The 13,605-nt window shown below is 45.7% G+C and overlaps 1 protein-coding gene across 2 annotated transcripts in view; it reads left to right on the top strand.

Annotated features, from left to right (window-relative positions):
* Positions 1-13,605, top strand: part of Myo5b (myosin VB) — a 279,116-nt gene that overhangs the window by 149,398 nt on the left and 116,113 nt on the right. For both annotated transcript variants that reach the window (XM_048419435.3, XM_048419437.3), the window contains exons 5-7: positions 1,188-1,344; positions 7,578-7,721; positions 9,541-9,622. In XM_048419435.3, the coding sequence (XP_048275392.3) occupies positions 1,188-1,344; positions 7,578-7,721; positions 9,541-9,622 (383 nt within the window). The remainder of the gene's footprint in view (positions 1-1,187; positions 1,345-7,577; positions 7,722-9,540; positions 9,623-13,605) is intronic.

Here is a 13,605-nt window from a genome sequence, read left to right as displayed (position 1 = left end):
AATAGGGCCTGCTTTGTGGGCCCAGTCTCTTTAGCCCCACCCCATCCTTCACATGATTTTTTCAAGCTCTTGCACCTCTAGCCAGGCTCTTCTCTCTTTCCCATCCCTCTCAAGCTGAGCAGGGTCCTTTACATCATCACACCATTGACCAGTTCCTCTGCCTTGTTCCTGACCTGGACACAGCTGGCAGTTTTTCCCCATGCTGATAGCTTTAGTAACTAGCAAGACTGGTTATCCCGTCATGGAGGCTTCTCAGTTATTCTGCACCCACTCTGCCTGGGAGACCATAGGACCTGGCACTGGGAGTCCTGAGTCCTTAAAATCTGCCTTCATTTAGGTTAGATCCACTGGGCCCTAAGTTGCTTTTAGTTCACTGGCAGATACTGAGCACATATGTGGTACCAGGTGCTGTTATCAGAGTGGAGAGTTGGAAGTTGAGTGCCAGCCTTCGTTGTGGTTTTGTGAACCAAAGGGATAATGGCTGAATTCACCATCATAAGCAATTCCTTGCCCTAATCGCTGTCCCAAATGCTTGTCATTCCTCTCTGCTTTCAATGCTTGTGTTCCTCGGGGACATAAAAGCATACACCTTTCATTTCTTATCCATCTTCCTGTTTTGTATTTTAAAAGAATAACTGTGGTTGTGCTTATGAGACGGGAGGGATACTCTCTCTCTGACTTGAATTTACTCTCTAATCCCTTTTGTTGCCATCCTTTTACTTGATGAGAGATCAAACTGGTGGCATGCCCTTTGTGTCCTACATCTGTATGAACAGAAATGTCCAAATCTATCCCACCATCATGCTAGGCTCAGTGCAAGAGAAGATTCTTGTTCTTAATAAAGAAAACTAGGGAATTGAGTGGCACAGGGCAGGAGGCACAAAGATGAAAGGGCGCATGTGTAAATTCTTAAGATAGGCACCGATCCCTCGCTATAGCGTAAGCCGCTAGCCACGCCATTCTTCTCCTAATGGAGAGCTCATGCTGTTTGAAAGCCCCGCTCATACCTGCTTTCTTCCTCCGATTTTCAGAGCTTGTGTAAGTCTATGAGGGAAGGCAGACTTTACCCAGCTATCCACATTTATCCCCGAGAGATGCCTCTTATCAGGTTCACCTCCATCAGAGTCCCTGGCAGCCAGCAGCACCTTTCCACGGCCAGTGACTGACCAGAGCTCTTTCCCTTCCAGAGATGAAAAGAACCAATCCATCATAGTCAGCGGAGAGTCTGGAGCAGGGAAGACGGTGTCAGCCAAGTATGCCATGCGCTATTTTGCCACGGTTGGTGGCTCAGCCAGTGATACCAACATTGAAGAGAAGGTCCTGGCATCCAGTCCCATCATGGAGGTAAAGCCTTCGCAGGGAGTCACTGGGGGTTGAATGTGGTGTGGATGACAAAGAGCGTCTTTGACACAGCTCATCCAGGCGGCGTTCACACCCCTCCTGTGTCAGGGAGAGCAGAGAGTGCCTCTGAAGAGCACCTGACCTGGTCACGTCCTGCAGGGCCCCGGTGTAGGTGGGGTGTCTTCATGCTCTCTGTCCCTGAGCTTTGCGTGCGCTGTAGTAATGGTCGTTGCCTGCCTGCTGCCACCTCTCCTGTCCTCCCCTTCTTGATGCCAACACAGGTCAGAAAATTAGCATCTCACCAGAACCAGTAGATACTTTGAAAGACTATGCATTAGGAGGAAGTTCTCAGAGTGAGGCAGACTAGGTAGAAACTGGGAAACTTTGTCTTTGCTGAGAAGGGTGAAGGAGAACCAGAGCAGGTATGATACTGTTACTACTGTTGAAACAGTTTCCTGTGAAGGCACAAAGTAGCCAAGGCACACTCTGTCTGGGTCCTGTCCTTGGCAGGACATATGACAGGAGCCTGGTTTGGGTGGGTTTAGAGAACTTGAGTTAAGTTCAGGTCAAAGTTGTTTCTAAAAATTAGGTCTTGCTATAGCTCATAATGGTTTATAGTCTCTCTCTCTCTCTCTCTCTCTCTCTCTCTCTCTCTCTCTCTTTCCTTTTCCCCCTGCTTCCATTCTCTGTGTCTCTCTATCTCTGTCTTTCTCCTCTTTAAATGATAAATTCTGATAGAGAATGTCTTCATAGCCTAGGTAACTTGGGATGCTCCACTGTTCTAGTTTCTTTCTTTAGCTGGCCAGGAGCAGCTAAGGAAGAAAGGTATGGTTTAGTCTATATTACATGGGAAGCAAGACCCTGTGTTAACTAAGTAAGAGAAAAGGAGCATTTACAAAAATTCTTATTGTGTAAAATATCCATGGCAGCAATACACTTCTTTAAGTGTATGAATCAGAGGCATTAAATGCATTCATTGTTTCTGTATCCATCACTACCACCCATTCTAGAATTTTCCTATTACCCCAGTAGAAACCTTGCTCCCATTATACAATTATTTTTCCCTCCCCCAAGTCCTTGCCAAACTCTTTGACTTTTGTTGCTGTGCGAACTTCACATGAGTGGCTCCCTGTGTATCTGGTTAGCTTGACTTGGCTTGACGCTTTCAAGGTTCATCCATACCTGTCTATTCTCTGTTCTCTTTATGGCTGGCTGTCTCATTGCACAATGCGCCATGGTTTGTTCGGCCATTCCTCTCCTGCTGGGTGTGCGGGTACTTCTATCTTTTGGCTATTATGAATACTTCTCCTATGGAAATTGATATGAAAGTTGTCTATTTAAATCCCGGCCCAGGGAATTATAGTGGTTACTAATAATTTAAAGTATACACTGTCCACTACAGTCTAAGAAGGCTTCTGAGGTCTATGAGAAGGATGTTTTAGGATGGGAGAAATGTAAGAACAACATGCATCCCCAAAGGAGACAGAGTGTGGTTAATCTCTAGAGTCTGAATGAGGAGTGAGAACATGAACCACCCAAATCACAATATTGTATATAAGTACAATTGTTTGGGCCCTGGACATTAACACTCTGCCTTGTGCTAGCTACTTTGGAAACCATCCGCTTAAGTGCTGAGGGCTCCTTACATCAAGTGTAAACTGTTAGGGGAAAGCTTGACTTTGCTTGTGAAAAGTAAGCAGCAGAACCAGGAGGGATCCTGGCTGGGATTAGAATGTTGCCAACAGAAAGTGAGGAACTTTTTGCCTGCCAAAATCGAGAGCGCAACTTTTCAAAGGTTCCAGGTTTAGTCAGGAAGTCATCAACTTGTAGCTCCTCAGAGAGGTCTAAGGAACAGTGTCTAAACTGGGAGCAGTGATTGCAGATGATTCTTCTCAGTCCCTAGGAAGAGTTTTCCGGCTCACCCCCAAGCAGTCAGTTACTGTGTCATGTCTCCTTGCTCTCAGAGCAGATACCTCCCAGAGAGACTGAGAGCTGAGCGCAGTCTGAGGATGCAGAAGGACCAGTAGGCTGAGCTAAGTGGCAGCTGTTTAATTATGGAGATGGAGGCTGGGCTGGGGTTGACCGGGGCAGACTGGTGTGATTCCTTGGCAATGCTAGCATGCCCTGACCCCATTTTTCTTATGAACTTGTGAGCACCCTAGGAGGGATTTGTCCCCAAGGCTGCACTGATTAAGAGAGCATTACTAATCAAGAGACCAGGGGTGGGGGCAGGGGCAGAACCCAAGTCTAGGCTAGAGGACCCTATGACAGCTAAGGAATCATGAAACCAGACATACAACTGTGAGAGCCAGAGATATTTCCCCTACGGGAAGGAGATAGGTTAGAGATACAGTGAACAAAACTGATCTAAAAAAATAAAAAGACCAAAGGTGTGAGTTTTAGGATTTTCATCTTTGCTATTGATTTAAAACTAGCTGCAGCTATTTAACCTGCATATAAGATTCATATATGATTCTGATTCCTACATGGCCTACATCCTGTGTTCTCTTATGTGGTCTAACAGTCCAACCAACGTGTCTCTTCTGAGACCCTCTTGTCCTTTTGTCCACACTATGTTTTTCTCCATTGATAGGATTCTGTTCTTCATAAGATTCACTGCAATTTGCTTTTTTCCAGCTTTTTTCGTTCTACTGGCATGACTACTTACTCCCCCTTCCTCTCTCTGCCCTTGCCCACAAGTTAATGGTGGCGTCTCTGTTATGTAAGCCAATGTTAAAAGTATTCATTGTACTCTTGCATATTACTGTACAAGTATACAGGAAAGTCTAGTTGAATTTCACATTCCTGTATGCATAAACAGCAAAGAACATGCAGTGGTGTTTGTTTGTTTGTTTGTGTGAACCATGGTACAATTCTGTAGCTCTGGCTGGCCTAGAACTTAATGTGTAGACCAGGCTGGTCTTGAACTCACAGAGTTTCTTCTACCTGTCTCCCCAAGTACTGAGATTAAAGATGTGAGTCCCCACACCTGATTTTCAGTGTCAGTTTATACAGTGTCTATTTTACAAAATAAAACATCTGAACTTCTTAAAATTTGAAATTTCAAATTGGAACTTGAAGTTCTATTTGGTGACAATAGATGGTCTTTTATAATCTTCCACAAACTGGCTTTTGCAGCTTGCAGACTCATGTTTAACACATTCAGTAATCTGTGTTTTAAGGGTGGAAAATATAGAAGTAAATGTTGTGGTTGTTTTTACAGTACTGTAACAGGCAATTCTATGGGCATTCTTCAGGAGGACCAGGCTGTCTGCCTGCTGTGCTGTGACGTTGGCAGCCACTGGTTAGGCTTAGGTCTGCTAATCCACCAGGACTACAAGATGGTGACAGTCATACTCGGTTACCACTCATGTACTGACCAGTGGGAAATCTACAGAGACTTTACTTCATTGTGTGGCTGCTCTAACATGGCAGTGACAGGTGGGGTTCTTTGCCTTGAAACTAAGAAGGAGTGCGCCCATCAGGTGTAGCTATCTGGGAGCTTGGGTACAGATTTGGTTCCTTGCGTTTTTAGTGTGATTTGTTTCTGAAAGGCACCTTCCTCTCCTTTTTCTTGAGAGGGTAAAAGTGAGGATCAATACTTCTGCATGCCACGCTCTACAAGATAAATACTTCTACATGCCACGCTCTGCAGTCCTCTGCTCTGCCAGCTGAGCTAAGAAGGGTTTCCTTGGGGGATTGATATCACTGTCTATGTTCACTTCTGATTTGGCTCATCCTTAGAACTGTGGAACTTGCCCCCATGTCTGCAGTTTCTTGTCTGGTGTGTGTGGTGGTGACCTGTGAGGCTGCATGAAGGACTGTGATTCTGTATAACCTGGGTTGAGACTTGAGAACCCAGGTGTATCTGAATTTGAATCTTGCCTGCTTCCTAGTCATGTGACCTTGGGCAAATTATTTGGCCTTCCCAAGCCTGTTTCCCTGTATGTACAACGAGAAGTGACGTCTGCCTCTGAGAGTTCCTGTCCAGATGAATTGACACAATAAGCAGCCCGGCCCAGGGCCTCCCTTCGGAGACCTGAGGGTGTCTAACTTTTGCCAATATTCTGGAGAGGATAGTCGGTTTTCTACCTTCAAAACAGAACTGTCTCACTGAAGTGTGACAGTCTGCCGTTGTGCCACGGAACTCAAGAGTCAGGCATTTATGCTGGGGACTTAGAAGCCCACCAGTGTACTTGTGCACATCACTTTTCCTGGAGGGGAGGGCAGAGTATGTGCAGGGACCAGAAAAATGCATGGTAGAAGGAACTTCTTTTGACTTGTGGGGTCAGGGAAGGGCTGCCTGCCTGCTTTCAGGTCTGGATTTGAACAGGAAGGGCTGGTAGGCTTGGGGGGGGGTGTGGAAAGAGAGTCCCCGCAAAGGGAACAGTGTGGCTGAATTTTGTGTGAATGTAGAGATTCACAGGACTATTGAAGAAAAAAAGAAGTGTTCTGTTTTCTTAGAGCCGAGGACCAAGTATAGAGTAATGAATGGCTAGGCTACTACCAGGTTGTGAACCATGCTGAGGTTCTAAAACTAAAGGGTAGTGGAAGCCACTGAAACATTCTATGCCAAGAATATAACCAGGTTCACATTTTACACAGGCTGCTCTGTTAGTCAAGAGGAATATTGACTGAAAGTCACAAGACCAGGAATAGAAAACATAAAGAGAGATAGTTAACATTATCCAGGACAGAGGCAGTGGTGGTGGGTCAGGTCCATGCAGTAGGGCACTTGCGGGATGGTACATGGGCAGACCAGTGCTGGCAGAACCACTCACCCAGCAGAGAGCATGGACTCGGGCTTCACTTTGCTCACCTCCAGACCGAGAGCAGGGACAGGTGTCTGCATGAACTGCAAGTGTGTAAGAAGTTAGCTGATGAAGCAGCAGAGATGAGCTTCAGCTCCATCCTTCATCTCGGAGTCTCCGGGGCTTTGAAAGGAGCAGATATAAGTAGTTGGACTTGGCTGGCCTAGACTAGGGGGTGGGTTCGGATCTTTCTTTCAGCCTCTGGGCACATCATATTTTCTAGGCCACTAAAAAGTTGCAGTGGGATTTTCTACCCTTTTCACCACCTGAAAATGTGAAGAAACAGAAGAGATTAAAATAAGAAAAGTCGATTTTTGGCGTGTTTGTATCGTGACTTATAGAAAGCGAAGAATCATAGTAGACCAGTTATTTAGTGGTTGAATTTAAAGAGTATTATGGACTGGGTGTGATGGCACACATCTTTAATCCCAGAACTCAGGAAGATTGTTATAACTTAGAGGCCAGGGCTGGAGAGATGGCTCAGTGGTTAAGAGCATTGATTGTTCTTCCAGATGACCTGAGTTTAATTCCCAGCAACCACATGGCGGCTCACAACCATCTGTAATGAGATCTGGTGCCCTCTTCTGGCATGGAAGCAGAATGTTGTATACATAATAAATAAATAAAATCTTTAAAAAAAAAATAAAAAAAAATAAGTTAGAGGCCAGACTGTTTCCATAGCAAATTCCAGGCCAGTCGGGGCTTCGTAGAGACCTCATCCCCACAAAAAGATTATTGCATAGTATTCGATCTGTGGTCCTGCTGTGTAGGAAATGATGCATAGGATGGATCCATAGGTGGCTTCCTGATCTATCTTAATGAAGAGTGGGGTCGGCATGTCATTTGATGGTTTTTCTAGGAGGTGCCATTCACCAGTGGGGCAAAGCATTTGGCTGCTTGATTGCATGAGGGATCGTAGAAGATTAAGCACAGCAGAACTGTGGTCACAAGCACCAATTTGATGGCTGCACAACATCAGAGCCAGGGGCTCTGGTTCTCTAGGCCTTGGCTTTGTGGGTCCAGGGTGACTGATAAGGTTGCCACGTGTATATTCTAGGCAGAAAAAGGAAAGAGGAGCAGAGGAATGGTGGGTTAGAGTCTCTCTGACCTGGCTGTGTCTCTAGAGAATCTTTGGCTGAACATATAGCTCTGGCCAGTAGCCACTGATTGTACAAGGGGCTGAGAAGTGACATTGGTTTCGGCTTAGTTTTAAACAAACCAAGCAGCATTTCTCACCCAGCCCGTTGTCTTCACAGTTGCAGAGGTGTGTGTATGGATACCACGCTGCCACAGGCCTGCAGTCATGAAGTCAAGAAGCCCAGTGGGGGTGGCGTGTTTGTAGGAGAAGCGGCTGTGTGCTTTACTGGCTGAACCATCTTCCCAGCCTCCCCCATTTATATACATTCCTATTGTCTGTTAATCCAGGCCATCGGGAATGCCAAGACAACTCGCAACGACAATAGCAGCCGCTTTGGGAAGTTCATTGAGATTGGCTTTGATAAAAAGTACCACATCATCGGGGCCAACATGAGGACCTACTTGCTGGAGAAGTCTAGGGTGGTCTTTCAGGTGAGTGGCAGGACAGCCATTTGTATTCTGCTGCCGGCTATTGTCCCGCCCACTCCCTGTGCGCTCAGAGCAGCTCGTCTTGTGGCCTGCGATCGACGATCAACGTTCTTGTTTTCACTCTTCTCTTTCAGAGTAAACATTCATTTAGACTAAGCATTAGGTCTCTGCAAATGCTTTGCACAGCTTTGCCTGTTGTGTTCACCAAGTGCTCAATCCTGGGATAAAGGACAGGGCAGCCCTCCTGAGGCTTTTACAGCCTTCCCGTTAGAGAATGTGATGCACAGAGCCTGGGTTGCAGCTTTCAAAGAACCTGCTTGTTGGGTGGGTCAAAATACAGGTGTGACTGGAAAGATAGATGTACGTGCTGACATCACACACACACAGAGACACACACATACATGTACACACACATACACATACACACAATACACATACATACACATACACACAATACACATACATACACATACACACATACACATACACACACATATATACATACACACACATACACAGAGTACACACACAATACATACAGTACACACACATACACACATACACATACACACAATACACATACATACACATACACACATACACATACACACATATATACATACACACACATACACACAGTACACACACAATACACACAGTACACACACAATACACACACATACACACATATACATACACACACATATATACATACACACACATGCACACAGTACACACATACACACAATACACACACATACACACAATATATACACACAATACACGCATACACACAATACACACATACACACAATACACACATACACATATACACACAATACACACATACACACAACACACACACACACACACACACAGTGTTCTTTACTAGAAAACAGTCCTCATTTCTTCCCCTCCATAGCCCTTGATTGTTTCCTGCCGATCCTCCTTGGCCTCTGCCTGAACCCTTTCTCCCTGTTCCTTGCTACTAACAGCTCTATCCACCATTCTCCTGTAGCAGTCCCATCCTTCCACCTCTGGATTGAGATGGCAGAGGTGACCTGATTCAAATCTGCAGCTTGCATTTTCTTATGCACAGTGACTTCCCAGTCCCCAGAGTTCAGCTCTCCCCAGAATCCCCCGGAGTCTTCTGAGCTATATCTTAGTGATGACTCCCTGCTAATGGGTAACAAATATTGCATGAACCTTTAGACCAGCCCCGCCTTCCCTCACAGGTTGGTTGGACAGTCCTGCATCCTTCCTTCAGTGCAGTAGAGAGAGCAGGCAGCTCTATTGGGTGGACCGACAAGCTGCCTGTACTCTACCCTGGCTTTGAGCTTTCCTCTTTCATGGCTGTCTCTATCCAGGGTTCCTAAATATTTACACACCATCTCCCCCTCCACCCTACTGATTTAAGGTTATTCTAGTCATGAGTGTCCAGTGAAAGTCGTCAGAGATTCCTGACTGACCAGCCCCAAAGTGTAGAGCTTCCAACGGGGTAGCAAAGGTCTTAGAGTGTTGGTCAAGCAGCACATGGATGGTAGTTTTTGCTGACTGACCCACCATTTGTGACATGGCACTGGTGTTTAATGTAGGGGAAAAAAGGAAATGCCTTCTTCCATGTAAGTCAAGAGGTAAAAGTCTTCACATAAGGAGACCCTGTCGTAGCAAATAAAAATAAGGTAGTTGAAACTGCAGGTAGCCAAGGCGTGGAAGGAAAACATGTGGGAGGGTGGTCTAGCTCACACCACCTGGGGTCAGATTGGCTAAGGAGGTGATCCAGGAAATCACTGACTAAAATGGATCTCCTTTTCTCCCCCAGGCAGAAGATGAGAGGAACTACCACATCTTTTACCAGCTCTGTGCTGCTGCCAGCCTTCCTGAATTTAAAGAACTCGCTCTAAGTATGTCAGCAGGTACCCAGGGTCCTCTGCAAAGGCAAGAAAAAGCTGTGGCAGGCAGCTAGGAGCTCTGCCCAGAACCCTGGCTTGTGGGTCCTTGTCTCAGCTCTGCCCCTACCATGGTCCTGTCCTTTAGTCCCATCAGAACCTCGCTGTCAGTTAGTAAAGCAGGGTTCACTATACCTAGGCTACCTGTAAGGGCTGAGCTGCAGGGGTGGGAAGTGTGTTTTGCAGAGCAGTGCAGTTGTCCCCTACTTTAAAAGGTGTGTTGTGAGTCTGATGGTTCAGTCAGGTGTTGCTGCACAAGCATGGGGACCTGCTTTTGGGTCCCCAGAAAGCTGGGTGTGGATCCATTTCAGTAGCCCCAGTCCTGGGGAATGGAGAAGTGAATTCCTGAAGTTCTGTGGCCAACCAGTCTGCCTAGCTGGAATAGATGGCTCAGGCTCAGTAAGAGGCCTGGTGTGAAACAATGCAGGGGAGAAGTGAGCAAGGAAGGCACCTAATATGACCGTTGGCCTCTGTGGATGCACACAGACCCACACAAGCATGTACATATATAATATACATGCACAAATTTTTTTATTTAAAAAAAGTGTGTCTTCTTTCTGCACCTTGAGAAATGGGTCCCTTTTAGACAATCTAGAGATTTACATAATGCTCTTTACTGTGTGTGGGATAATGCTTTTGTACACTGTAAAGATTTGTCACTCATATGTGTTTAATAAAACGCTGATTGGCCAGTAGCCAGGCAGGAAGTATAGACTGGAAGTACAGACTAGGAGAATTCTGGGAAGAGGAAAGGCAGAGATGCAGTCACCAGCCAGATGCAGAGGAAGCAAGATGAGAATGCTGCACAGGTTCGGAGGTTTAGTCCATTATCAGCATGGTGAGCAGCATGGTGGCATGCATAACACTGTAGCAATAGCTGAGTATTATCCTGATCTGCAGGCAGAGAGACTCTGGGCTTAGCATGAACTTTTGAAACCTCACAAGCCCACCCCAAGTGACACCCTTTATCCAACAAGGCCATACCTCCTAATCTTTTTAATCCTTTCAAATAATGCCACTCGCTGGTGACTAAGCATTCAAATATTTGCTCCATATATATATGTGTGTGTGTGTGTGTGTGTGTGTGTGTGTGTGTGTACACATATATATGTGTGTGTATATATATATGTGTGTGTGTATATATATATATATATATATATATATATATATGCAATTCTTTTTCAAACCCTAAATGGTTCCAGGATTTGCTTGCTTCCTGATAAGTTTCTATGGTGTTTTTTGTATGTTTCACATAACTTGATTCATTCCTCAACTCAGGCCGTGTTGGCGCAATATTGAATGACACAGCTGCAGGTTCTAGTTTTGCCTGTCAGTCACAGGATTGGAATGGTAAGCACTATGTTGCAGGAAACATAGTCTCAGGGCAATGCATCCCCTATAAAAAGTCATAGTTTACTTGGAACCCAGAAAGGACCCGTTGGATGGTACCTGCTGTGCTGGTCTATCCTGTTGTGCAGTTGCTGGCAAGGCTGATCTTTCCAGGGTTACCATAACTTCCAAGGACAAGTAATGCATGCTCCTAGATAGTGCAAGTTCTCAGTGGCCCTTGTTTGAGCGCTGGCCTGACCTGGGGGCCTTTTGGATTGGATGCCAGCTCTTAGTCACAAGTGGTCAGATAAGCAACTATAGTATGGACCACTGTCCTTGTCCTCGTGTCTTCCCAGAATAGTGGGGGACTTTCATGGCCGACCTGCAGAAGCTATTTTTCTCTAAGGCTGGTTTTATGGAGAACCAAATAGTGACAAGATTCACCTTACTGGCCACCTTGTCCTGAATGGAACTTTAATAGGGAAGTTGCCTAACTTTTTCATTTATGTGAGTTGTATTGAGGTTTAAAATGACTTTTCCTTATTTGTGTCTGTGAAAGGTATAGACGCCTGGGCTTCTGCCAGAATCCTTGAAAATTACTCAATTCAATCAATTTCTTGCATCTTGGAGAGAAATGAAGAACCTATGATAAGCCTGTGGCCTTGTGGGTGGATTGACTATGAGCCCTCAAACTGGGTTTTTGGTTTCACCAATAACCCTGATAAATAGCTGGGAAAGTCAAATAAACAGAGTAGCCAAGAGCTCCAGGAGATTCTCTTGACACCATAATCCTTCTGTTGTTCCTAACCTAAAACACATTATACAGAAACCTCTGGCATGAACTTGTTCATTTGTCTGAAAGTGGAAGACATGGATTTGTGTCTTGTCACTCTATTCTTCTACCCCACTGTTGTTCTTTATGGTTAAAATGACCTTGGGAAGTTTAGAGCAAAGTTCAGTGGAAATTTCGTTAGGGAACATTGATGGTAAAGTTCCCATCTTCCTTAAATCTGTTGCTTAGGTGGTTAAGGAAGTCCCCCTTCCTTTGAACTCTCATGAGTGTGTTGACACACTTTTATCACAGTCACCATAGACTTGCACAGGTCAGAGTACAGCCTCACCAGGTGAGGTCCAAGCTCTGTGGCATTGGCCTTGATGTTTGGTGCTCCAATCATAGATTGATGACTTCTTTGTGCTCAGTTGCCTGTCTGGGCCAGTGTCTATCTGATGAACCAGTAAATAGGCATTTTAGTATTTATTGATCCTTGTAAATTCTTAGGAGAGAGGAAGGGGGGCAAGGAGGAGAGAGAGAGATAGATCGTAACTGAATAGTAAGAGAAGGCATTGTGGGTAGGAGGGAAGGATGGTGCTGGCTTCATGGACCTGAACAGAAGACAGTTGAGCTGCAGTCAGACAGACAGGTAGGAAGGGAGTAGTCATACACTGCTTTTTTGTTTCTTACTAAGGTGTTCTGTTGTGTAATATCAACTAGTGACTGCAGACAGGAGGAAGCAGAGAAAGAGACAACCTTGTTGATAGCAGTTAGATTCTTCAGTCGGTGGCCTCTCCAGGCAGTGCCACCTCAGCCTGAGAAACAACCCAGCTGGACCTGAGTTTGAAAATGCAGAGTTGGAAAGGTGGGGGGGGGGTGTTTGCCAGACACAGAACAGCAGGCAGCAGACCCTCGCTCTTGACAGCAATGGATCTTTTGAAGATGCTGAAAATGCCTTCCCTCCGTTGCGGAAGCCAGATGTCCTCCTGTGGAGTCTCTAGTGACTCTGCTGTCTTGGCTGACATTCAGTAATGAGGTTTTTTTTTTTTTTTTTAAAAAAAAAAAAAGTCGCGGGACACTAAAGATCCATCATTTCTTTAATGGAATGCCCCAGTAGTAGCTCTCCATCCTGGCCACCCCCTGGTAAGCACGCTGTAGTCATGCTCCTTGATGTGCTGAAAGTGGGAGCAAGTAAAGTGAGTTGTCTTTAGGTGGCACTGGGAAAGCTGCCAGATAAGCTATTTTGGAAAGTGAGTCTAGGAGGAGGAACTGCTTTATTAGCCTTTTGGATCTATTCTTGCCCAGAACCCTGAGCTTGTGGAGTCATTAGCTATGAAAGTGCTAAATATGTTTTGCGAGTAAGTCATAAAATTTTACTTTTGCTGGAGCTCGGAGTGGGTAAAGGGCTGGCGGCCTTTCTTCCCCAGTTCAAGCACCTTGGCCTCCATTCATCTTAAGTGTGCAAGTCCATCCCCCAGGAAACCCCTCTCAGCGCACAGCGGATGCTCTGTGTATTACTCTTCAGGTGGTGGTCTAGCCTCCTGGAGGGGCGGCAGTGTAGTCAACCTGAGCGTCAGTGCGGAGTTCTGACACTTTGTAGCTGGGCCTGGAGGGGTGGCAGTGTAGTCAACCTGAGCGTCAGTGCGGAGTTCTGACACTTTGTAGCTGGGCCTGGAGGGGTGGCAGTGTAGTCAACCTGAGCGTCAGTGCTGAGTTCTGACACTTTGTAGCTGGGCCTGGCAGCGTTTAGCGCTCAGTTTTCTAGAATTGTTGGCAGACGTCATTGTGGCCTGGAGCGTTGATGGTACATAGGAGCACCAGGCCATGGTAGAGATGA

Source organism: Myodes glareolus, chromosome 13, assembly GCF_982192425.1.
Source record: "Myodes glareolus chromosome 13, mMyoGla1.1, whole genome shotgun sequence".
NCBI classification, from domain to species: Eukaryota; Metazoa; Chordata; class Mammalia; order Rodentia; family Cricetidae; genus Myodes; species Myodes glareolus.
This window is presented reverse-complemented; position numbering and strand designations above follow the sequence as displayed.